Source organism: Nannobrachium achirus (genome assembly GCF_963921795.1).
Source record: "Nannobrachium achirus genome assembly, chromosome: 18".
NCBI lineage: Eukaryota > Metazoa > Chordata > Actinopteri > Myctophiformes > Myctophidae > Nannobrachium > Nannobrachium achirus.
This window is the reverse complement of record NC_137825.1, coordinates 35,340,490-35,367,909: the sequence shown is the minus strand read 5'-3', so window position 1 is coordinate 35,367,909 and position 27,420 is coordinate 35,340,490. Positions and strand designations below refer to the sequence as shown.

Below are 27,420 nucleotides of genomic sequence, written 5' to 3'. Positions count from 1 at the left end.
TAAAGCTCAATGTTTATTCCAGCATTGTAACATTGTATAGGCTATATTGTATATAACATCATCACAGCATAATTCTTTAATTGGCAAACTATTGAGAGGCAATTAAATCTCACGCCTGAAGAGGGCAGTATCTCTCCATCTCCAGCCTAGAAGGCTGTGGAAGGAGGACTGTCCTACCACTCACAGCTACAAATTATATCTTAAGACTTTGAATTTAATGATTCACCAGTTGAGTGGTTTTCAAACTTTATTTTTGTATTTTATTTCAAGGAACCCCCAGTTTGGTAGTCATAAGACCACAGACCCCTATGACTCTGACAGTGTACAAATGGAAACAAAATGGGTCCATTTGGTCAGAGTTACAGACCTATTAAGGGTCCACTTGGTTCCTAACTATCAATCATTATGCTGAGGACCGCTTGGAAGAACCTCCGCAAGGACCAACCCCTGGGGGTCCCCGGACCCCACTTTGAGAACGACTCCACCACTATACTATGTCACATAAAAAGAATGCTTCAACAACCATTATGTCTTGTTTCAAAGTAAACTCATTTTCTGTTGAAACGGAAAACTGCAGCAGCACTTGCCCCTGGTCACTTAATAAGAAGGCACTGATTTGGAGAAAGGAGACTAGGTTTAAAGACAAAAACTGAAACATCAACGGGCATAGTTTGAGAATGACAGTAAAGGCCTGTCCATACTTGGACCGAAACCGAACTTTTCGGTCAAAAGGTCCGGTTCGACTACAAAATGACGTCACTCGCGACTTCTGAAAAGTATTACACCGAATGAGAGTTTGGAAATGTGCATGTCAGAAAGTCCAACTCACCGAACATTTCGGAGATACTATGGACAGGCCTTTAGGGGACCATGCCAACACAAATCGTTTGTTTTGAGATGCCCAGCACCTGTCTTTCATGCATTATTATTTCTTTTAGAGTAGCAAATTCTTTTTTACCCCGCTTTTCTCCCCAATTTAGTCGTTATGCAAATTAATTCCACCCCACACACATTTATGGGTCGTCAAACTTGTCACTTATGTTGTCTCCAACTGACTCACCTGCCAGTGAGGAGACCCCACCTGGAGGACGTAGGGCCTTCGTCCTACCCCTCCCGCCCAACACTCCCTGCTGACAGGTGCTGCCCCCAGCCCGTATGATTACGTAGTACAGTGACGACTATAATCCTTCCCGAGGCTTCCCTCCCCGCGCATAGAGACGCCTGACAAAGCCGGACACACCCCAGTGGATTCGAACCCACAACCTCCGCGGTGGCGGGCAGGGACTTTACATACCGTCCTCAAAAATACGGACATACCTATACACTTGGTCAAATGGTGAAGCGACTGCCACCGCTCAAAAAACAGTTTGAATTTGGAGATAAGAGGTTTCTGCTCGACAGCAACGATATTCAAAGTGCCCGTCCGCTCATAAAGGCTTTCTGTGGACATGGCCCCTAATGCCTAACGTATGCTCTGTTGTACGACGGTGTTGTACCCTGATAATAGCAGATATACAAGATGTTCTTACACTGAAACCATTCCCCCTCATCCATCTGTAGAAGTCATGCAGAGGGATATCAAAATCTGTTATGTTTTATACTCAGATGTTTCTAGCAAAGTAAGTTGCGATGTGCTTTGTAATCAAGTTAATGTAAGCTGTTTAGGTCGTAAACATGAAAAGTTCCAGAGAAGCTTTAAAATCTGTAATGTAAAAAAAAAAAAACTATCAAGCTGTGAGCTTATACTCGTCATACGGCAAGGTATAAATTTGACAGGCGAGTGTGAACAGGATAAGTGTTGCAGTCTAGCACCAGGCTGCTCTCTGGCAGAATGAAGTTTTGTGCTTAAAAGATTATGCAATTTAAATGCAATCCACATTGTGGACTGACAGGACCTGAGTCCCGTACCAGTTCAAATACAGAGATACAAGGTTTCTGCCCGACAGCAACGAAAAGCACTTGAATGACAGTAGACAGTTGTTGGTTGACGACAGACCGTTGAATCCCACAACATGACAAGACTAACATGAATATTATTGCGAACTCTGTAACCTCTTTAACCCTTACTTCCCTATTTAGGACACAAAAACACAAGGTCAACATCTTCACAAACAAAAAAACAAGAATAAATGTTTTGCTCTGCAGGAGTCTCGCCGTCTAGAAGCAACGACCAATGTCTTGTGCACACTGCCAGTAGGCCACAGAAGTACCTATGATAGGTTTTTGAGCAGTGCTAACCGCTCCTATGTTTCACTTTTTGTGTATGAGCACGGAACTCCATGTAGAGATCTGTGCTCATACACACATACACGGACAGCACGGCCCATACAGCACCGCTCACTTCGCACAGGTGCGATTTTTCCCAAACGTTTTATACTTTTTGAAATGTCTACTACAGTATATCATACTGGAAGTCAACGAGGCTCAAATTGCACTGAAACCTTAATCAAATATGGAGTCTTACGTCATAATTATGTCAAAGGTAACTGACGTCAAAGGATGGCTGACAAGTCCGGAATCCACAAGGGGGCCACGGCCTTTCCATGTGGATCAAGAGATTCACATGATCCGATTATTTAATTATTATTTTTCAATAGAGTACCGAAATCCTGACATCACTGTCACAGCATTATTTTTTGTGTCCGAATTCCCATAGGCAAATCCAAAAATAAACAAACCTCCCAGCAATATTTTGTCAGACTATATGACTGTGTCGTTGATGATATTGAGTTACATTTGATAACGTCTGTGTTTGGAGAATGTCAGACTTCGGTGCTCTGTAACAGCTGATCTAAAAACCCACAATGCGTCGAAGTAGGGATTAAGTGGTTAATGATGATCATATACCTCCCGCAGCCTATAATATATGTCTACAGTATATAAAAAAGGGAAAAAGAAACCGGTTTGTTACAATTTCACAATGTCTCCCAACAATTAAAAAAATAAAGGACCATTTACATGAGGACATCCGTGTGGTTTTTGGCATGCAGATGCAGATAAGGCTGATGGACTTCAGAGGCCTTTGTTGAAGTAGACATGTTGGACACGCTCTCCGTATTGAGACATGATGGAGTCTCTTAACTCTGGCTCCAGCTTAGACACAGCCATGGAGCTGAGAGAGAGAGAGAGAGAGAGAGAGAGAGAGAGAGAGAGAGAGAGAGAGAGAGAACAAAGACAGCATACATGGGTATGCAGACACAGAGAGAAAGGAAACACAGAAAACAAGCTCAGTCAGAACGTTCAGCAATTACTGTATAAATGGTTATGACGTCCTACTTAGACCCTATGTTGACAAAATCAAATACGTTTTGTTACACGGGCACTGTTCTAGTTTAGACCAATAACCATAAATGCTAATTATTAGCACTGCCAGAACAGTCAGGCAGTGTTTTATTGTACTTGATTCAATGTTTGGGGGTACGCAATTTTCAGGATGTCACCACGCACGTCGCTTAATCTAACATTCAGGTCTATTGATATGCATATAGGCTTGTTTCTTTGTTAAAACACCTTAGCATCAATGTATGTCTGTGTGCATGAGAGACGTGACTCTGGTCAGAAAAGATATGGGTCGGTGACTGCCGCGTGACAAGAGCAATACAACACTGCAGTCAGGTAAGTTCAGAAAATGACATCACTTCGCTTTAATAAAGCCTTTAAAACCAGGAAGAGACAACACTCATGTCATATCACAACATTAGAATATCCACGATGATATCCAGTCTCAAAATCATGATTGCGACCGTAGGTCGCACTTTACTATCAAAACCACCACAAAGTGTAAGTAACTCCGTCCGTCCCTCCGTCTGTCTGTCAGTCTGTCTGTCACACCTCACACGTCACACTTTTTCCCTGCTTATATCTCCGCAACCGTTGCCCCGATCCATGCCAAATTTTGCACACACGTTCCTTGGCTGCCAAACTACAACCTCCAAGGACCCCCGGAGCTCCAGGGACCCCCAGGTCCCTGGGGGACCCCCAGATGGAAAAAATGACCAAATGCGCAAACATGACCAAATGACCACCCCAACGGGGCTGCTCACGGGGAATTCCCGGGGACCACCGACTCCTGGTGCTCCAGAACGGATGCAAAAGTGGTGGCGCCCCCAGTGGAGGACCCCCTACACTGCAGCTCACATAAAATCCCGTAACTCCGGCTAGGAGCGACCGGGACAGCCGGGGCCGGTACCTATTCGTCCGCCTTGCCGGCGCGGAGACCCCACCCCTCATTTCTCACATGGCCCTCTTCTAGCGCCACCATGAGGCAGATTCTTGCAAAACACATTTTTGGACACTGCTCCTACAATTTTCGCCCTAAAATCACGCAAATCGGTACACAGTATGTCTACACTCATCCCATCAACATGAATCTGTCCCATATAGCGCCACCTCCAGGCCGATTTTTAAAAACACATTTTTGGACACTGCTCCTACAGATTTTGCCCTAAAATCACGAAAATCACTACACAGTATGTCTACACTCATGTCATCAACATGGATCAGGAAGATTTTGGCAAAACACATTTTTGCCCTATTTGTGGAGATAAGTGACCTACGGTCGCTTATCTCCCGATTAGGGAGCCTTACTGGTATAATAATATCAACATATCAAACTTGAATAGAACAAGGCCCAACTTCTCTATTGAACTTTGCGGCCGACAAGTTCTTTTCTGATGCCCTATTACTTACTTTGAATGCTGTGCTCGTTCTTGTTGCCCAACATTACTAGGCGACATTATGCATGATGGAAAAGTATTTCTGCTGTTATTTATGTATATTTCTATATATATTTCTATAAATAGTTCCAGACCTTCATTCTCATTGGCAGAGTCTCTGTATAAAATGCTTGATCAATGTACATCAATTTATTACCTAACCATAAAGTTGAGGCAATAGGCTGCAAATGTGAGTGAATGAAAGTATTATGACAGGCTAGTTACCATCTCTGAGGGAACAGCGAGCAGGCAGCAGGGACCATGAAGACCAGGCTGGAGAATTAAAACACATCTTAGTTTAAAGTGGAATCTTTCAAAAATACTGTACATGATCTTAAACACATGGCCATGATAATAAATATGGGGATGGGAAAGTACAATAAAAAGCAACTTACAAGACTCCCACCAGCATCACTTGAATTGGTCCATGTAGATATGTGATCCTCTGCCAAAGACACAGAAATGCACATTAACACACTCATCTCTACACATTCAAATTAAAGATGCAATCCGGAACATTTGAATGAATAAAACATTATTTTAACAAATCTGTAAATGGTAGAGTGTGTTAATACTATAAGTGCTAAGGTGGCGTCTGAAGAGGTGAGTCTTCAGACTACGGCGGAAGCTAGGGAGTGAGTCAGTCTGCAGTTCTAATTGCAATGGGGAGTTTATTCCAGTTTGGGGGCCAGGACGGCGAAGAGTCTGGGACGAGTGGATTGTTGTCCTGGGGTTTTTAGCGAAGGGTCTGTCAGCTTCCCTGTGTTGGAGGTGGTCTCCCTACTCTGCCATTGATACATTTAGACCCCGGTCTACTTGTCACCTACTGATTGACAAGTAGTACTGCCTACAGTTCAACATCATCAGAACAATATCACCCTTTGACAAAGGGGAATCCATCTAGACCACTGGTTCCCAAACACTGGGTCGGGAAAAAAACTAATGTTGGACAAGTAGTGAAAATAGCCGATCTACATCTGCTGTTTTCACTAGTTTGGGTCCCGGGCAATCGGGCATATGTCTAATTTCTCTTTTGGGTCTCGACCAAAATAGTTTGGGAACCACTGATCTAGACAGGAGCGGAGACATGACACTTTCAGTTTGCAGAATTCATTTAACTCTGAGAGAGTACAAATGGAAGCAAATGGGTCCATACTCCATACATGTTCATTTGGTTCCATTTGTACACTCTCTGTATACCTACTTTTATGCAGTATATGAGATCCATTCCATAGGAATGATAATAGTCTATAGTTTGTGTACTTCATACACGTGAACGTCTCACCTGCATAAACTTATATTTCTCCATCCTTTGCATCATAATGGGAAGGAGAACTGGGGATGGAAAGACAGAAGGAGGTGATAAATAGTGCTGTCCATCCTTAAGAACATTAATATCTCCAACAACCACAGGAGACATTATCCATCTTTGATACATGCTCACATAGTGTAACATGATGAATATATAAAATGTTTGAATTCTTCCTACTCATGCCCGGTGCAGCCATCGTGATCCTAGAGATGACCACTTGAGTGATGCCCTTAGCAGCTGCTTTCTACAGAGGAAACACAAATATGGAGAGAATACATTTTGAGGCTTTAAAAAAAAAATACATGCTTATTTTGGATGCATTTCTGATTATTATTAGACAGTACAATAAAGACAGAACAAACGGAGTGTGCATGTGTCAGTGTATGGGTGGATGTAATACACATTGTACAGCATTTTGGAAGGTGCTAGAGAAATGTACCATTTACCTGAGCTAGATTCAAACCCAAAATATTGTGAGGCCAGCAATAAAACATTAAAATGCACCACCCTTAAACTAGAGGCCCAAGTGGTGGTCCACCCTTACACACGTTTTAAAAGTAACTAACTCCATAATTAAGCTGCTTACCTTAGATTGGCCCAATTTATTACCATTCTCATCTGTCACAGCAATGCCATTCAGGATCTCCCTTAAGACAGATACAGGAAAACGGGAGTTAGAAATGAAAAGGAAAGAGGAGGATCTAATATTCAGTAATTTCTGATTTGATCAAATTGATATTTGCTTCTAATCAGTGTTTCTTGTGCATTTTACTAACACTTCAGTGGGTGTTGTTGATCATCCAATACAAGCAGAATGTGTGACTTGAGTGTAACCTTTGTGTTCTCAAACAATCAACAGACTAGGTCTATTGTAAAGCAACAAGACAAGAGCAACCTATAAAAATATACCAATGAAAACTGTGGCACAGGCAGAATGCTGAAAATCATTTCCACAAAGGCTCATACACATTGACCTTTTATTGCTCATGCTCCAAATGTTCAAAAATAGCTCTGCACGCTGCCCTACAAAAATGTATCGCAGGCAAGAGACAAACAACCTTTTGACCAGAAAAGACCTGACAAAGACCTTCACAGGATGAGACATTGTTTGTCTTGTCTCTCGTCTGTAATAGATTTCTCCGGAGCACTAGCAGTGTGTGGGCACAGTTTAGCACAGGAAAAGCAAGCCTTTGCTCCGAACAGACTTTTCAAAATGGCAGAGATGTTGAAATTTCAGCACATCTCAGCAATAAAATCCACGTGACACTAAGCAACCCTGGTCTTGCGTTATTCTTGTGCTTTTCTAAAGCCTGCTTTTCTAAATGTTCATACTAGCACCCCATATCGGATTATTTTTGCCTAACCAGATTGGAATCAAAATGTTTTTATCAAGCAAAAAAACAGCAACAACTAAACACATGGAAACTGATTGTGAAGCACATTTGAAGCACATTCCTACGTGGTTTGAAATGTGATTCAAATCTGATTTCTAAAGATGTGTCTCACTGTGACTGTCTCAGTCTGGATACTTGGACACCGAAACGTGATGTATACTTTATTGTACCGGGGCGGCATTGGCTCAGGGGTAGATAAACTGTCATTAGAACACAGAGGGTTCCCGAAGGGTTCCCAGTTCGATCCCGGGCTCCCCCAGAGTTTGTGTCGAAGAGTGCTTGAGCAAGACTCTGAACACCTAGTTGCTCCCGGTGAGCAGGTTGGTGTCTTGCATGGTTTCCTCTGCTATCGCCCATCGGTGTATGAATGTGTGCGTGAATGGGTGAATGGAACGTACAATCTCTGTAAAGCGCCTTGGATAAAGGCGCTACAGTATATACAGTAAATGCACCATATGATGCTGTCACTCCCTGAAAATAGCCGTTCTACAAGCTCACAATGTGATTAGGGTTGGGATCCGGAACCGGAGGAACTGTAAGAAGTGGATCCAACATTGAGGAACCGGAATCGGTTTCATCACATTTGGAACTGTTTTTGGAACTTTAATCACACCGTCAGAGCTGGTATGTAGATGTCTGCTATAAAATTACAATTCCGGTGTTTCTCACACATTTCAATTTCAAGGACAATCATAACTCTGAGTGTACAAATGGAACTAAACGGACCCATAATGGTCCATTTGGTTCCATTTGTACACCTCAGAGTTACACAGTCTTCTAAGGGTTAATTTGGAACCCCCTATAGGAGTCGGACCGTTAAGAGGGAATCGCTAAAATCCTAAAGGATCCCCAACCCTAAATGTGACACGTGTGAGCTTGTACATCTGCTATTTTGAGATTGAGATTTGAAGAAAAATAGATTTGCCTCCAGTCTTAACAAAGCCCTGACTCTAGCCAAAAGGGACTCACTGTTGTCTCATCATTGGAATGTTGACGCAGTTGGCGGCTGCCACCGCTGCAAAGGGGACCCAGCGTGCCACCAGAGGGGGGGCTTTCTACAACCACAGGACGGATTCAAACAAAGCAAATCACAAGAGGGGAAAAACATGAGCAAATAGTTTGAAAAATATTTGATCATCCAGCATGTCCTAATATAGATGAAATATGAAAAAGATCAAATGTTGCAATAATAACATGTGTTTAAAAGATAAGATTAACGTTTATTGATCCCTGGAGGCCATTCAGGAATTTCATGGCAAAAATAATGTCAGTCAGACTCAAATTCAGCGTCACGAGTACACAGCCGCAAATCATTTCTTATTCCTTCATTATGTGAATACTTAATACTTCTACTACTTAATATATCAGAACATTATTTGCCTTTTTTGAAGACATCCGCATGTCCCTATTTTGGGCGCGTCATTATAGGCGACAATGTCAAAATCAACAGATCTACAAGCTGTTGCAATGTTGTAAGCTTTTTTTTTCCTTCTTCGTTTAACTTTTATTACCCCCCAACAATGTTAAAGATGCTCCAGGACTCTCCAAAATTGTGATCGTCTCAAATAATCAGCCATCAGTCAGACTCTAGCTAAAATACCATGAACAGTTCATATCTTTCTACCAAATATGAAGGTAAACTGTGGAGAGAAAGACGACTGATGATCATGATTGATCATGACTACTGCAAGCTGTGCAGTCAGTAACTATTATTCATTGGTAATATACAGCTGGTAATGAGACAAAACCTGAAGAACGCACACAGGAAATACCAGCCACTGAGTGAGTGACTAGGCTGTTCCAACTTCTGTTCACTCCTGACCTAATAACTGAGCCAACATAACCCGTACAATGACCTTTAAGTCATGCAGTGTGTGTGTGTGTGCGCGCGCGCATGCATGCGTGCGACTATACTTTTGAGGGCCAAATAGTAGGATTTGAGAAATACAGACATTGTGAAGACAATTGTCCTCATCTTCACAAGAAAAAGGTTAAATGTCATTCATAAAACCACCATCCTAAAATATTGATGTCTTCGCACGTATACTATTATAGTAAAACAATGTGTGTGTGTGTGTGTGTGTGTGTGTGTGTGTGTGTGTGTGTGTGTGTGTGTGTGTGTGTGTGTGTGTGTGTGTGTGTTGTGTGTGTGTGTATGTTGCTTTTTACCTTTGTGTAGAGGTTAAGTCCCACTGCTGTTGCTAAGGCTGTGCTGGTTGCAGTAGCATACGCTACTCCAATCTGCCTACGATGAAAGAAAACGTCACAATTACATCATACAAACATATATCAGTTCTGTGCTAAATACTTCTCCATTATCATGTATATATCATTGCTGTCGCGCTGAGATCTATCTCCATATTCTAACAGTTTGTGTCTTCAAAGCGTCCCACAAAAGCATCGAAAATAGTAGATCCACAAGCTCGAAACACGGCGCGAAGCGACGAGTTTTGAGTTTGGTAGATCTGCTACCTTTGACATTTTTAGATTGGAATCCTGAAAAGCAACAGTTTTGGACAGCGGGGATATACTATATACAATATATCTATCTAGGTCGTCCTCAGACGAGCCCTCCATCGTTGTTTCCAGTCATCTCGGTTCTCCATACATCTGGCCAGCTCATTGGTGTTCTGTGTCCCTACGTCTTCCTTGAGTATGTCCACGTATGTTTTTGTGGGACGTCCTCGCGACCGGTGCCCATGTGTTGGCTCCCACAGTACCAATTTGCTGGCTGGAAGCTCCTGGTGTCTTTGGCAGTGTCCTGCTAGTCTCATTCTTCTGGTGGCAATTTTCTCGCTTACCTTTGGTATTCCCTCATACAGGCTCCTGTTGGTAACATGTGCACTCCTGTTGATGTTGAGTACTGCACGCAACATTCTAGTGTAGCACCCGTCTAGAGACTTCTGCAGGGTTGGCTTCAGGGTCCAGCATTCACTGCCATAGAGGAGAACAGACTCCACCGTTGCAAAGAAGAAGCTAAGTTTGATTTGGCGGGGGAGGTTAGAGTTCCATACACTGTTCATGCCGTTCAGGGCCCTCCACGCGAGTGCCTTCCTTACTTTAAGGTCTTTCTCAGTTGAGTCGACCCATGCGCCCAGGTACTTGAAGTCCTTGACTTCCTTCAACACAGCTCCTTCTGTTGTTGTCAGAGGTGAGTGATCAGGTAGGTTATAGGTGATAACCTCAGTTTTCTTAGCATTTAGCCTGAGACCAACTTTGGCACACTCTATCTCCACCCTGTTCAGGAGTTCTTGTGCTTGTTCCATGCTGTCGGAGAGCAGGCTGATGTCGTCCGCATAGTCCAGGTCTGTCAGAACTACTGCGGGATGCCGCCTTGACCTCCTTGGTGTTAGCGTGAAGCCAAGCTCTTGTTCTCGTATACAATATATATCTAATGAACAATTATCAATGTGTCTTTCCAACAACGTAATGAAAAATAATACAGTCAGTTCAAACGTCTCTGCATTACTTCCCATTTTAACAGTGTTGTGCAGAAATCTGTTTCCACCTCAAAGAGACCATTACTGGGACATGACCAAAATCTTGATATCCCTTTTAGCTGGCCAGAACTGGTGCATTTCGGATGTTTCTTTCAAACGGCTACATTCCGCTCTTGACTTGATGTAAGCAGTAAATGGTAAATGGTAAATGGTGCATTTATATAGCGCTTTTAATCCAAAGCGCTTTACATAGATTGTGCATTACATTCACCCATTCACACACACATTCATACACCGGTGGCGGAGGAAGCCATGCAAGGCACCAACCTACTCACCGGAGGCAATTAGGGGTTCAGAGTCTTGCCCAAGGACCCTTCGACATTAACTCAGGGGGAGCCCGGATTCGAACTGGGAACCCTTCGGGATTTATACCCTTCGTGCTCTAATACCAGTTTCTCTACACCTGAGCTATGCCGCCCCTTCAGTGGGAAGCAGTGGGATGAACACCACAGGGTCTTACTTGGGAGTGATGGGAGAGGCAGCGTTACGGTTGGTGTAGTTGACCAGAGCATTGAAAGACTGATTCACCCACTGCCAGAACACCACCGCAGGGACTGTCCTACAGAGAGGAGAAAGACAGAGTGTGTAACTGTTAAAACTGTTGCTGAGTTTATATCTGCAGTAGGGATGGCCAAATGGAGAAATTAAGCAAGCTTGTGTCTCAGGCTCAGCATTGTCAGAGAGGCGCAGTACAGACAAATGGTTTGCAGCCCCAACAGGAGCGGAATTGGAGCGGAGGGCGGTCCTTGATCGCTCCAAGCCGTTCTGGCACATTTTAAAACTACAATATTAACTCATACTGTGCCGATCCCGAACTAGTTCGGCTTTATTTCAATCCAATACAATTTTTTTTTTATTAATTCACTTACCCCGAGCTGCTTGTAGAGTCGTGGGTGGTCCTGGCTCGCTAGCCGCTAGCCAGTTAGCCATTCTACTCTGTCCGACGATATATTCCATTAAAAATGGTTTAAAATACATTTTTGAGCTCCCCAATGTTCACCCGATGTTCGGCGCCGCTTTCGATGAGTACACGAGTGTGCCGATCCCGAAGTAGTCCGGCTTTTTTTAATTACATGAATAAAATGATAAGAGGCCTTCTGAAGCCTGGCCTGATTTTTCTAGCTACTAGCCGAAAGCTAGCAACCTCCCGGCCGGCCGTAATTTGCAAACGCAATCGCCAATCTCCGCCTAATCCAATGAAAGACCACATCTTTAAAGGCTTATATCTCTGGATTGTGTGCTCTGGAAGCGGCGCGAGGTTTATTTACGGCGAAATCGCCCAAAAATGATCTTTTAGATGACAAAATGGGAATAGCCATTCTGTTAGCATTTTCATCCGGGACATTTCCATGCCGTGCATGAACGTGAGCACGTGAGGTCCTGGAAGGTTAGGTCCTGGAAGCTAAAGCGCTCGCCTATGAGAGATGCGCTGGCATTCTTTGGCCCCTAGAGGGCGCTGGCACTCAATGAGTTAACGGTCACCATAACCGTTAGTGTTTACCGGTGACCAATTCCTTAACAGTTAACCGGTTAACCATTGGCCATCCCTAATCTGCATCTTTGCCAACAAGAGCGCAAAGAGTTGAGGGTCGTAACCATAATGAAGGTCAGCCCAAAGTAAACAACATTTATCGATTTAGAAGTTATCCCAGCATCAGAATCAGCAGCGCTGCATTGAAGAGACAATGTACAGCAGCAAGCTTGAAACTTGTAGAAAAATGTTTGAAAACATTTCAAAGATTACGCCTATCATCAGAACAAATCGAATAACGCTCTGTAACTCCCAAATATGGTCCTAAATACTGCATTGACGGTAAGCCCCAGAAAGAACACAGTTGTACCGGTAGAACTGCAGCATGAAGCCGGTGATGGCCATGCCTCCGGGGACCTGGAAGGACATGCGACCGATGAGGTTCATGCGGTCTCCTGTGTCTGGGTGGAAGGCAGAGTCGTACAGCTTCTTGGCGTAGTGGAGCTGTTCCTCTGTGGTGCCTGGGGGAACGGAGCCCGCCCTGCACACAACACAACACACACAGGTTTGTATTACAATACAGTACTTGTGAGGACATCAACATTTAAGGACAGCAATTTCATAGCATTTTTTTTAACACATCCACTGCCATTGACTTATATATTATATATACGTCGTTTCCTATCCAGCAGCTCCCTGCCATTGATTTGATGACGAATAGGCCTATATAGGTAATTTCCGTTTTTTCAGTCATCACGGAGGTATGAATGAATTGCCACCGCATGAAGCGTCCCCGGTTGCTATGCAACGCTTAGAACCGGAAGTGACGCAATCCGGAAAAGGTTTCTCTCCATCCGCTCCAATGCTCTCAGATTTAGATAAATCTATTTATCTCTGATTCTTCTCGCAGATTGTGTTTTTTGGTCAACAACTAAAGTAAAGACCGGATGATCGCGGTTAAATCTTTTCTTTTTCAGGTGAAAGAATAAAATATTGATTGGCTATTTCTCTATTTTTCACCGGCTACTTTTCAGTGTCACAGCAGCACTAGCAAACGCAACTAACCTCTGAATGTCCAATCCTCATCCCAACCTGAATATTGTCCTAACTGTAAACATATATCTAAAAGCATTTTCTTTACCATAAACCTTTTTTCTTGTAATACGTAGTAATACACACACACACACACACACACACACACACACACACACACACACACACACACACACACACACACACACACACACACACACACACACACACACACACACACACACACACACACACACACACACACACACACACACACACACAATGAAAGACAATTCACAATTATTACACAATCGCCATATTGCAATTATCTGAGAGAATCGCAATTATTTTGCGTAATCATTTTAATAGGAAGAAGGAAAAAAAATATTATCAGTAATTGCAACTAAAATGTAATGATTGTGAGATTCGTGACAGCCCTAGGCCTGCATGACAAAACCGGTATGTCCTTAATTAAATGGAAGCTACCCTGGAGCAACCACTGAAGAACATCGAAGACACTCAAGGGTGATTCATACCCAACAAGTAGCATGCTAGTGTCACGCACCGAAAATAATGTTGCGCTGCCACACACACATCGAGCTAGTAGATCTGCTGTTGTCTGTTACGACACCAGTACAAACAAATGTAACGGGCCCTCTAGACTCGCACGATGAAAACAGCTGTCAGTAACAGGTGACCCGTGATTAACGCTGGAGGAGATCGCGTTAAGTTGGTCCGTGTGGGATTTGTGTCTGGTGTACCTGCAGCTCTCTACCAGGGCCTTGGCCTCGTCTAGGCGTGAGTCCGGCAGGGCCACTGTTCTCCAGTCAGTGATGTTGGCAAAGTGTTTTAGTCGGCCCATGAACGTGGACTGGTCCCATCGTGGTGCATCAATGTCAAATGAACTCATGGTGGCTCCTTTAATGTCCTTTACAGTCTCAATATGATAATAAAGCTATATAGTGGTCCAGGCCCTGTGTAGGGTAGCCTCTGTTAAGTCCTGCTCAACTGCTATGATCCCCGCCTGAAGAGAGAGAGAGAGAAAAGGAAAAAAGGAAAGTTATGCCATTATTACTTACAAATACAACAAAGCATATGCGGTGTTGGAACTTGTGAAAAGGAAATTCTTTAGGAGAATTGTAATCGCTTTCAATAACTGACGCAAAGTATCAGAATTCTTTGAACAGCATGTCCCCCTCCAGAGACAAACTGAACCAACTAACCCCTCTGATGTCCCTGGCTCACCCCCCATAACCAGTCTAGCCTGGTATTAAGGGCTGATTCAATTTGAATAGATTTTAAACTAGAGAGGCCTAAGGCAGGGGTCTTCAACGTTTTCAGGCCAAGGACCCTGTAGTTGAGAGAGATGAAGCAAGGACCGCCACAACCTTTTCATAGATTCTATATAGTTTCATCGTTTGACAGCACAATCATCAGTGTATTTTGGATTCATGTCAATTTGTGATTTCAAATATTTAACCACTTGAGCCGTCATTAGCTAATAAACTTGACCTTTTACTCTGTACTCAGTCTGCTCTTTTTCCCCTCTACACCAAAGCTCTTTGCCGAAAATAGCCGATCTGCGAGGCGTTGTGAGCTTGTAGATCTGCTATTTTGGCTAAAGTTCTCCGAATATGGACACTAGGGTTCAAGTTGTTAATATAAAAAGGATTGGAAGATTTGGAGGACCCCCTGTAGTAACTCTGAGGAACCCCTAGGGGTCCCGGACCCCCTGTTGAAGACCCCTGGCCTACGGTATTGCACCTTTTAATCCAGTAAGCGAATAGGCATGGTTGCCTAAAGGGCTTACTGACCGACTTGCGTGAGTTGCGTGCTTGAGCAAGTCATTTGCGTGACTTGCGTGCTTGAGCGTGCAGGGCAAGTTGTGATACAATAAACACACAAAGATCCCTGTGAGCCGTCCCACCCGCCCCAAATTCTCAAGGGAGAAATTAGCTTTTCTAATCATTGCCTAACATATCATCTCTACCAGTTTATAGCCCCACGCGGGCTCACAGCTTGATCTTTGAGACCACGGCATTCCCCCCGCTGACTAAATAGCCAGGAAGAAACAACAGCTGGCCTGGCTGGCCTGCAAGCACACTCTGTTAACACATTAGCTGTATCTGTCCAGTCTGTCAATAGCAGCCTTTTTATTGAATCACCTGTAATGGAATTGTAGATTCACTGTTTCTCAACGATAGGTCTGGGGGACTACACCACCAGCGGCCCAAATGTACCCTTACAGCTCTGTAACTAGTCGGAAGCACTAAGGACTTCACAGGGTAGATCGGGGTTCGTTCAAGGTCAGTCTGATATCATCGCTGTCGGGGCAGAAACCTTATATTTTATCTTTGTGTTTTTTTCCCCCCTAATAAATGTCCTACATCATTGTCACTCAAAACAATCAAAAATAGCAAATCCTCAAGCTCAAAACTTAATTTGAATCCTGATAAGTAACAGTTACAGGCCCGTAAGGCTCCATTTGGACCCCTGGTAGGCCCAAAACAATGTACAGCACAATGCACCTTATGTCTAACCTCACGTGCATACTCTGTGACAGCTGGATATGCTATGTGTACTGTGTGTATATATATATATATATATATATATATATATATATATATATATATATTTTTTTTTTTTCTTTTTTTTTTTCTATTTCTCTCTTTGATCTCCAACGCTGCCAGGAATGAGGTCAGCAGGTTCAGTCTACTCTAGACCTAGCCTGAACCTTGGTCTGGCCTGGCCTGGCCTGGCTGATACTGGGTTGGGTGCAGCTGGACTGGATCTAGCTGCTGTGTGTTTACAAAAACCTGGTCAAGGTCTGTGGCGGCATGGGGGGAAACCCTGGACACAAGCCAGCTTCGTAAAATTCCCTTCATAGTGTCAAGATTTGTGATTATTATTATTACCTAATTTATGAATGACTGTGAATGGATGAACATGCTAAAGATTAATGAATGCATTATTGCAGTGTTTCCTCAAAAGGGATTCCAGCCAGGGACTCTGTGGGTTCCTTTAAGTGGGTCTAAATTGATCCTTACAATAAGTCTGTAATGCTGACATTGTACAAATGGAACCAAAATAACCTGTTAGGGGAAATTTTGAAATTTGAAAGTTTGAGAAACACTGCATTATTGGGTTAAAGGGGGTGGATAAGAGGAGTAGTCTAGAGAGGTTAGGTTACACAATTGAGAAGGGGCTGGTTCTTATAATCATGCAGTCCCAAAGCTTGACAAACTGGATCTAGAACACGTGCTCACATCAGTGTAAAGCCAGGAGTAACAGGAGTATTCTGTAGACAGCATGCATATACATGCCCGCCCCTCACCTGACTAACCTAAAACCATAAGTACATGTGTATCTACACAGTATGGAACTGCAAGGGTGGCATGCTGGCACTGGCATCATCATTCATCACCCTCTTGCAGCACAAAACCAGTCCTCGAATCCACTTCCACTCTGATCAATGTGTCAGTCATTCAAATCAGTGGTTCTCATCTGAGTCAGTCAGTCATCTGAGTCAGTCAGTCAGTCATTCAAATCAGTGGTTCTCAAAGTGGGATCCGGGGACCCCCAGGGGTCCTTTGCTTGAGGGAGTTCCAGGGATACCCAGCTAAATGATAGTTAGGAACCAAATGCATTGCATCCATTTGTACACTCTCTGAGTTAAATGAACAATTATTTTACAATAGAAATTGAGGTCCCAGAGATCCCAGCGAAATTCTATTAAATTGGGGTCCTTAGCATATTAAAGGCATGTCAAACTGGGGGGGTCCTTGACATTAGAATGGTTGGGTAATCACTGCTGGAGCCGTACAAATCTTCTCTTATGGGGGTCCCTGGCATATACTTGAATGGGGGCTAACAAGTGTCAACCTGGGGGTCCTTGACGTGAAAAAGTTTGAGAACCAGTCATTTTAAAAATTGCTTGGGTAGTCGACACAAGCAAAGAGTGATGCAACTTGCGAGCCAAGTTACTCGTGGCCGCTGTGCTCCTTCTCTGCAATAATGCAATAATAAAAGGACGAAACACAGGACCTATGGATGTATTAGACAAGCCAGTTGCAGCCGAAACAAAGGAAAGGAACACGTACCTTTTCAGGGACTGCTGGACCAGTAAACAAGGAAGATAAATAAGGCTGTCAAGTGATATCACATTTGGCCGTCCGTGTGGCACTGCCTCGCGTCACCACCAGTGTTGCCAGATCTTGGGGAGAGAAACAAGCAACAAAAATGAAAACGAAGACATATGGTACAGCAGTAGATCAGTGTTTCTCATTGATTGATTGATTGATTGATTGATTGATTGATTGAAGAATTTATTAGAAGGTTGCATAGGAAAAAGTTTCATGACAAAAATCACTGGCACACGGTCAACTAAAAGGAGATCCTAGTAAGCTTTCCGGCTTATTTACACAGGAACCACGTATGTATCCGAAAGACGGAACACAGTACTTTACATAGGATATCATCAATAACAAAAGGGAAAACAGCATTAAAAAAGAAGAAAAAAGGGAAATAAAATAAAAAGAAAAGAAAGGGAAGACATTTACAGTGGAAATGTCAAGGTCTCCCGGGCCCTTAACTCTGACAGTTTACAAATTGAACCAAATGAATCCATTAGGGTTCATTCATTGGTTCCATTTGTACAGACTTGTATCATGGGTCAATTTTTAGAGTCTAAATTGACCCATACAAGTATTTAACTCTACAGGTCTAAATGTAAGACCCCTCTAAAATAACCCATAAAGACAGAGTCGCTGGAATCCACTTTCAGAGCCACTGCAGTAGATAGAGGCCACATCAGCAAATGAAAGAGAAAACCAAAACAAGTCCAAAGTCGCGTATAATAAGCAGACATGGCAACACTGGTCATCAGCACCCAAGGAAAGCCAGGTTTCTATTACGAATCAACCAGCGTGATCCGGTACAGCCCTCGTACTGTATCCGGTTATTTGTACGCACACATACATGCTAAATATGTTTCCGTATCCGGTTTAGAGCCTGACCGGATCAGCAACCTGTAAAGTGATTTGACCCGCTCTGAAATACTAGTAGTGTAGTAAGGGGAGGAGCTGCTGTCCAATCACAAGCCAGGGCAGCTCTACTGTTGTCCAATCAGAGGCCAGGGCAGCGCCAGCTTCGTAGGACGGTGTCGCTTGCCAAAAATAACAGATCTGTTCTGTTCTGTTATGCCATGGTGGTAACACTGACATTTAACATCAGAAGATATATAAATCGGCAAAGTAAAAAGAAAAAAAAAAAAAAAAAAAAAACTTTATTTTTAATTCTGAGGATGGAGGCGTATCATTTTCAAAGAAACAAAAATAGAAGAAAATAAAATCAGTTAAGTCTGTGAATGTTGAGAGAGAGCAAGCACACACAAATATATCCCACCTCTTTTCCACCTGTAATCGTGTGATTTGACAATAACGTTGATAATAAAGCTGATTGAGCATTTCTAATTTCCAATAGGCCTACTACTTTTACTTCTACTCCACTAAATCTCAGAGGCAAATATTGTACTTTTACTCAACCACATGTATTTAGTTACTTTGCAGATATAAATCATAATATTATAAAACATAGCCTACATATTATAACCCTATTTTATACCGTGGCTATTTGAAACAAACATTTAGTAGACCTACTTTTACTTTTGGCACTTTTAGTACATTTTGACATTGCCATCACTTTCATACTTTTACTCAAGTAGACCTACATTTTGAATTCCGGACTTTTATTTGTAGAATTTGTAACCCTATAACCCTAAATTTCAGTATTGATACTTTTGCTTTTAGTAAATAAATAGGCCTACTTTTTCCACAACTGACAAAATGTCTCATCGAATTCATGAATCACAAAAACATTCATTCATTCAGTAAAGTAACCAATTCCGGTGTAATAATCTGGTAATAACTACTCTCTGTGTGTGTGTGTGTGTGTGTGTGTGTGTGTGTGTGTGTGTGTGTGTGTGTGTGTGTGTGTGTGTGTGTGTGTGTGTGTGTGTGTGTGTGTGTGCGCGCGCGCGCGCGCGGTGTGTGCGTAGTGCGTCATCCCCCCTGGTTACCGTCGGCGGCGTCTTGGGGAGAGATAAAGCAACAAGATGGTGAGTTTCCATTTAAACAAGAAAATGACACAGTTAGCCACCGTTTAAACAATTACAAATCAACTGTAAACCTGCGATTGTTACGCACCGTTTGACCCTCTTGATGTAGACAACCGTAACTATACCTCCACCACGATCCGAGGCTTTTGTTTTGTGTGAAAAGAAAAATCAAAGATCCGTGGTGTGTAGGCTGCAGCAAAAAGCCTGTTGCCTCGTCCAGTTACCACGGGAGATTAGCCTAGCACGTTAGCAACCAGCTATGTTTAGCTACTGCTGTATTATAAGCTAGTTCTCCACGTTAGAAATAAACCCGCGAGGCTAGTCTTCATCAGAGCAGGAGATGATGGGCAATTTGGGCATGGGTATAATTTAGGTACTTTAGTCTTTTCTGGTCTGTTCTTCTGTTGTTCTTACGTTATGCTGGTGCACATCAAGTAACAGAGTAGCTGTGCAATGCATCCTCCTCCAAGTCAAAAGAGGAGGCTGGGAAATAAATGCACTTTGCACTGCAGGCTATATGTGCAAGGGTCCAAGTGGAAAACCACCTTTTATTATAGGTCTGTATTGTAACTCTTGAGGGTGTATGTTTTTGGTTCCATTTGAACAACCTATGCATTAATACTGAGGATTATTTTGCAGTGGATATAATTATGTCGATGGGGGTGGGGGGCGGTCCATCTCCCCAGACATGATGGCAAACTGTATCAAATGGGGGTCCGGAATCACAATCAACTACATTGACAGGTACACAGGTGTAAAGAAATGGGTGAAATTAGTTTTTTTGTGTGCGCGCAAGCTCCTTCAGTCCATCTTCCTTTTGTTATCTTCAGAAAGGGAAAAGAAAAGAAGAGGGAAGGAGAGCAACATTATCTCAAGAGAAATCATGGCCTAATCTGTATATCAAACTGTTGGTGCTTGAAATTAAAATAGGTCGAGAAACACTGCTGTAGCTACATGAGATGGGAGCTACTTGGTGGGATAGATGGATGGATAGATGGGTGGGATGCCATTCTAATGGTGGCTGACTAGCTACAATGCCCTCCCTGTTTGCCACCGGCGGCTACCATCACATGGGGCGTTTGGAGTGTGTGTGCTGTGTGCTCACCACTCTCCACTCTCCACTCTCTCTCTCTCCTTGCTGTGTTGCAGGGCCTGCTGTCGATACTGCGCAAACTGAAGAGCACCCCGGACCAGGAGGTCAGGATCTTACTACTGGGCCTGGACAACGGAGGAAAGACCACCCTGCTCAAACAGCTAGCGTCCGAGGACATCAGCCACATCACCCCCACACAGGTACGCTGAGTAGTAGAGGAACACACATCTGCTAGTTACACTGTTTCCCAAACACTGGGTCGCGGGACCCCGTTTGTGGGTCACAGGCCATATTGTATGGGTCACGCCTCATTTAACCCATTTAGGCCTAGGATTATTGACTGCTTTAACTATTGAAAAATAGCAGATATACAAGCTCACAGCACGGCACCAAATTTCAATTTAAAAAATAAATAGCAGATCTACAAGCTCGCAGCGTGGCACTCGGTGCCGCGCTGTGAGCTTAGTGTGTGAAAATAATGATACACACACTAATAAACTAAACTAACACACTAATAAAATAATGATACACAATAATGTGTACCCGTTCTGTTAAAACAAACACATCTAAGACATTCCATAAATAAAACTGCATACTCCAGCAATACCGATTCCAGCATTTGAGGTGGTATTGGCAGCTTTTCCGATACCGCTATTGGTATCAGAACAACTCTAAGCTGTTGTGTCCGTCTGCATGTTTGCAGGGCTTCAACATAAAGAGCGTCCAGTCTCAGGGCTTCAAGCTGAACGTGTGGGACATCGGAGGCCAGAGGAAGATCAGGCCCTACTGGAGGAACTACTTTGAGAACACGGATGTGCTGGTGGGTTGGACAATTAAGCGAAAATATATCAAAACCTGTATTTAGAACTAACTAGACTGCACTCTATCGAGGTGCCTACTTGCTCCTAGTGCACTTGTGGCCATATATGGCCTACTTGTGCGCCAGCAGAGTGTGCAAGTACTACTTTCGGTGCTGTCTGTTAGTATGTGGGTCGTCAAGTTGGCACTCTGTCAAGTTGCCAAAGGTGTGATTTCTTTTGACTAAATCGTTTAGACTGAATGATGATTAATCACAGCCTTGTTCATTGTACAATGGTGGGGAACAAAAAAAAGTAAAATAGACAATCTACAAGATCACAATCGTTGAATTGCCTAAGTATGAAATAGAGTTAAAGTGGATAAACTAATTGTGTTGCTATATATTATTAACTAATTTGGCTGGGGATCCCCTGGAACCCCCTCAAAGACCACTGGGTGTCCCCAGACCCCACTTTGAGAACCACTTCCATTTCTTGGCACTTGGCATTTCTCTTTCCTTGACCTTGTGCTCTACTTGATAGTTAAACTGTGCAGCTCTGTGTGGTTATTTCTTTGAGTCATTTATTTCTTTTGTTTGACCACAAAATGTTGAGAATTACAATCTTTCAATTCTCAGCGTATTTGCTCACATTCAGTTATGCCTTATGTTTCAGATTTATGTCATCGACAGCGCAGACAGGAAAAGGTTTGAGGAAACAGGGCAGGTAATTATCACACTCTTTTTTTGTACTTTATCATACGTTCATGTACAGGAAAATTAGTGAATACGATTGTTGAGTTATGTGTGGGTGTGACATACAGATGCGGGACATGCGTACGTACAGACAAAGCCAGATGTTGAAGCGGTTAACACAGCTCAAAAATGGTATCGGTACATCTCTAAGTACAGTCATCCGAACCTGTGTGTGTGTGTGTGCTCCAGGAGCTTGCTGAGCTGCTGGATGAGGAGAAGCTGAGTGGGGTTCCGGTGCTGATCTTCGCCAACAAGCAGGACCTGTTGACGGCGGCCCCGGCCTCGGAGATCGCAGAGGGCCTCAACCTGCACACCATCCGGGACCGCGTCTGGCAGATCCAGTCCTGCTCCGCCCTCACTGGGGAGGGCATTCAGGTGAGAGGCGTCTATTAGCCAGTGTGGTTCTCAAAGTGTGGTCCGGCAGTCCCTTGAAGGTGTTGAATGGGGGCACAGTGCCGCAGTCGATAGTGCTGTCGCCTCACAGCTAGAAGGTCCCGGGTTCAATTCTCACCGGGGAATGCTGTGGCCACTGGGGGCGTGTTCTCTCCTCTGCATCATCAGTGCCCATACCCTAGGTGGGGTTTGGCGAAAGGGCCTCTCTTTGTGGAGTTTGCATGTTCTCGATGTGTCCCCTTGGGTAGGTACCCTCACAAAAAAAACATGCAGTAATCCTGGTATGGAGGGGAAAAGGAACTGGTTGGAATAACTTGTTCTTCCTACGCGCTACGTCCTACCAGGGAAACTCCCCCTGTCAGGTGATAAGAAGCGGCGTGCTCACTCCTCATGCACTGAAGGAAGCATGAGTTCAGTTCTGGGCTCTCCCCAGGTTGGCAGAGGGAGAGTAGCGCCCAGGATTACAGCTTAGGCAATTGGCAGAATTTGGCACAGGGTGAAAAATGGGTTACAAAAAATGAGGGGGATCCTTGACATGAAAAGGTTTGAGAACCACTGGTCTATACACACATGCACGCGCACACACCTTTTTCTTTTTATTTAATTTGATTTATTTGACATTTAAGGTTTAAAAGAAAACACATCACACCTTATTCCCTCAACAAAGCGGTCCGTTTAAACACAGCCTTTCTATGGGTCCGCTCTTGTATACCTGTGGGGGAGCGTTCCCTGATTTTGCTTAGCAAAATTTAGGAAACATCTTAAAGAGCGGAGCCATTAACGCCACGTTTAACTGTATTCCATTTGTTTGCAATAAATGGTTAACTTTTACATGTACATACATTCACAGGGTCAACATTATTACATCATTTTGATTATCACACTTTAGTCCATTTCAAATATTCGTGGAGTCATTTACTTTGACGTGAGTGTCAGTGTTCGCGACTGAAATATTGGTGTATATATATTGCCTAGGCCTAGTTGTGGTTCTCAATAGTCCTGGTGTGCTCTGCTTTTCAACGCCAATGCTTTCTCTTTCCCTTTTCCATTTCAGGAGGGAATGAACTGGGTCTGCAAGAGTGTCAACGCAAAGAAAAAGTAGCCCCGCCTCCAGTCTACATTATATCACTGTTCTGGGGGAGCAGCCGTAACACACACACACACTCACACACAACACAAACAACGCACACACCCTCCTGACCTTCGGTGAAATGGGATATACTACCTGTGAATGTATGCACACTACTAATACTACATGGACTTGAAGAGAGTTTTTAACCCCCCCTCCCGCCTGCCGCCCCTCCTCGCATCAGCAGAGTTCGCTAATCTCAACACGACCTCCTCGTCTGTCCGGGACACTGGGGACAGCGGTCGGCTCTTCAAAGGGAAAGTCACTCCGCGGGGGGCGGGGTTTGTCATTTGCGTTCCTTTGCCGGGGGAGAACCGCTCCAGTTTTCCCATCGGTTAAACCTCGTCGGAAAACCTCAAACATTCCTCTTTTAACCGCTGTCCTTCATTACGCCTGATCTGCGTTTGGTTCCGTTCACCGCCCCGCAACTAAGTATACATCACCCTTTAGACTAGAACAGTGGCTTTCAACCAGTGGTCCTTGAGGAAGTTCCAGGTGGTCCCCAGCTACATGATGGAGAGTTGGTAACCAAATGGACCCCTATCATCTTTAACTCTAGAGACTAGTGTAAAATGAAACCAAATGCGCCAGTCAAGAGTTCAATTATTGTTTAACACCTGCATTACTTAATCTAAAAGAGGTCTACACAATTAGAGAATGAAGAAGAATTGTTATTTTGATTAACCTGTTATCTCTCCTATTGGTACCAACATCAAGACAGCATGGAATCGTGGACAAAATCCACAATCCAACTGATATCCAACAAAATATTCTAGGTTTTTGGGTCTGAGAGGCTAAATTTCATCAAATGGTGGTCCGTGGCTCCAATGCTGATGTGAAAAGGGTTGAAAACCACTGGATTAGAACACCACCACCACCACCCCGCCTGTCCTCTTTGAATCCCTTTTTTACTATGCTGTCCCGGTAACCAACTGTACCCCCTTTTCTGTCTGTTACCCTCCTTCTTTCTCATCTGTCGTCGTTCACACAGGTTGACATGTTGTGTTTTGTTTTGGGTTTTGTTTTGTACTGTATCATTCCACGATGGCTGTAAGCGCTTTCCTTGCTATGGCTCTGTTTTTGAAGTGAGGTCTATTTTTGTAATTCTTTATTTATGGTGAAGTAGAGTTTAGAGCGCTTCCAAACAACAGCAACAAGTGGCATGGTGTGTGTGCGTGTGTGTGCGTGCATGCGTGCGTGCGTGTCTGTGTGCGTGAGGTTTCTAGGTAATGGGTCTTCAACAGGGGGTCCGGGACGCCTAGAGGTTCCTCAGAGTTACCGCAGGGGGGCTGCCAAGTCTTTGTGTGATAGGAACCTTTTTTTCCTACATTTTTTGTATCGACTACTTGAACTCTAGCATCCCTATTCTGGGAGGAACATTTGCAGAAAATAGCACCTCTACAAGCTCACAATGAATCGCGCTGTGACAACTTGTGAGCTTGTAGATCTGCTATTTTCGTCAAAAAGGTTTGGTGTAGAAGGAAAAAGTGGCAGAGCGAGTACTGGGCCAAATCAAATTAATCATATATTGAGGGTTTAAGTGATAAAATGTCTGAAAATACATGAATCCAACATGAATAGAATAAATAATGTGTAAATAAACAAACAAACAACAAATGAATTTACACAACACTGATGATAGTGCTGTCAAACAAGGCTATGTCTAATCTATGAAAAGGTTTAATCCGCAACACAATGTTATACAATATTTATACAAAATTCCTCTCTCTCTCTGAGTAAAAGGGTACTTGGCCTGGAACTCGTTGAAGACCCCTGATCTAGGATGTTGGCGGAATATATGTTGCTCCATCTTCCCCTGTAAAAGAATGATACATGTTAATATGTATAAAAAAGGGAACATTATGAAATGAAATGGTTAAGAGACACTACATTTCTATTGTATTAACTGTAAATATGTTGGCCCTATGTTTGTATGTTACATTATGTGCACGTTATAGAGTATCTTGTTACCCGGGCTGTACACTGTAGTCTATAATGTTTTGCATATCTAATATAGGCTGGCAGATTTTTAACAAATATATATGTGGATGATGCAATGGCATTGGTTCTTCTTGTTTTGTTTTTTTGCTTCACGGAGGTACTGAGGGAATTTGCCCGCAGATGTTTCCTTTTGATATTCTCAAATGTATTCCGTCCAAGCATTAAAGGTACGTGAATAAAACGTTTATGAGAAATAAAATGGCTTCCCAAAGAAGATTATTTAACCACTTATTAGCCGGATGGAACATTGACGATCTACAAGCATCCGGTATCCGGTATGGGTTCCATCACATTTGGAACTGTTTCAGGTTTTTCACACTGAGCTGGTATGTGGACTTCACGTCTGTGATGCGATTACGATACCTGTAGTGTAGTGTCTTTAACCCATTAAAGGAGTAGTTCACCTCCAAAATGACTTTTTTTTAAAATGACTTTTTTAACTCGAAGTTTTGCATCATTTCGGGGGTCCTTGACATGAAAAGGTTTGAGAACCATTGACAGAAACATATGTTTGTTTGTTTTTTCAGAAAACTGTTAGGATTTAGAAGACATTTTTAGAAATGGCCTAACGGAGGGAACAGTTAAGGAAACCGGAATAGTTAAAGGGATATTCCACTTTCAAAAAAACTTTTTGTCATTGTATGGTCTAATCAGGCTTGTATGAACACCCTGAACAGTTTTTAATTTTCTTCATTCAGTATTTATATATTTGATGTAAATGTTACCAGGCCCTCCAGGCCAAGGGCCTCTCCCCACACACACTCATTGTAACTTCAAACTCCATTTTAACCATGATAGATTCATTAAAAACACCCATTATTTTTTCTGCTGACTCATACTACCCTCCTAATACGTGAGCAGGCCATGTTTTTTCCATAACGTTTTTCATGTATTTGTTATATATTTTTATTGCATTTAATTGTTTCCATTTTCCCAAAGAATTATTAAAAATACATGAAAAACGTTATGGAAAAAACACGGCCTGCTCACGTATTAGGAGGGTAGTATGAGTCACCAGAAAAAATAATGGGTGTTTTTAATGAATCTATCATGGTTAAAATGGAGTTTGAAGTTACAATGAGTGTGTGTGGGGAGAGGCCCTGGGGCCTGGGCCTGCCGGAGGGCCAGATAACATTTACATCAAATATATAAATACTGAATGAAGCAAATTAAAAACTGTTCAGGGTGTTCACACAAGCCTGATTAGACCATACAATGACAAAAAGTTTTTTTGAAAGTGGAATATCCCTTTAATATCCTAAAGGATCCCAACCCTGCTGCTCAACGCCTCGCATGATGCACTATTTTCGCATTTAGATTTGTATTCTCTATTATTTTAGATCCCCCCCACACACCCTGACACACACACACACACACACACACACACACACACACACACACACACACACACACACACACACACACACACACACACACACACACACACACACACACACACACACACACACACACACACAGGTGGGGTCAGCTGCTGGTGACAGGGACAAAGCCAGCCTGGAGGTGTCACTGTGGGAGATGACGGACCTGTGCTTGAGGGGGAGTGGCTTTAAGGCATGCCTGTAGCAATCTGGCTAGCCATCAGCCTTTTCCTCTCACCAGAGAGTCTGTTCTTGAGAGATTATGCCTGTAGTAACTAAACACGTACTTGAGTACGATGTGAGGTACTTTTACTTAACTTGATTATTTCCATTT

The 27,420-nt window shown here is 43.2% G+C and overlaps 2 protein-coding genes across 2 annotated transcripts; one reads left to right on the top strand and one right to left on the bottom strand.

The window, feature by feature from the left end:
• sfxn2 (sideroflexin 2) lies at positions 1–19,763 on the bottom strand. The gene is made up of 13 exons (XM_080748174.1): positions 19,628–19,763; positions 17,525–17,637; positions 14,186–14,448; positions 12,763–12,933; positions 11,382–11,480; positions 9,591–9,666; positions 8,391–8,476; positions 6,614–6,674; positions 6,205–6,271; positions 6,001–6,050; positions 5,111–5,160; positions 4,941–4,988; positions 1–3,112 (listed from the first exon to the last, which is right to left on the bottom strand). The coding sequence occupies exons 3-13, from the start codon at positions 14,332–14,334 to the stop codon at positions 3,013–3,015; spliced, it is 957 nt and encodes a 318-aa protein (XP_080604300.1). The 5' UTR covers positions 14,335–14,448; positions 17,525–17,637; positions 19,628–19,763; the 3' UTR covers positions 1–3,012.
• On the top strand, positions 19,424–25,872 carry LOC308303702 (ADP-ribosylation factor-like protein 3). Its single transcript, XM_080748175.1, has 6 exons — positions 19,424–19,539; positions 20,689–20,832; positions 21,336–21,452; positions 22,105–22,155; positions 22,374–22,559; positions 23,632–25,872. Exons 1-6 carry the CDS (start codon positions 19,537–19,539, stop codon positions 23,677–23,679), a joined length of 549 nt encoding a protein of 182 aa, XP_080604301.1. The 5' UTR covers positions 19,424–19,536; the 3' UTR covers positions 23,680–25,872.
• The last annotated feature ends 1,548 nt before the right edge of the window (positions 25,873–27,420 follow it).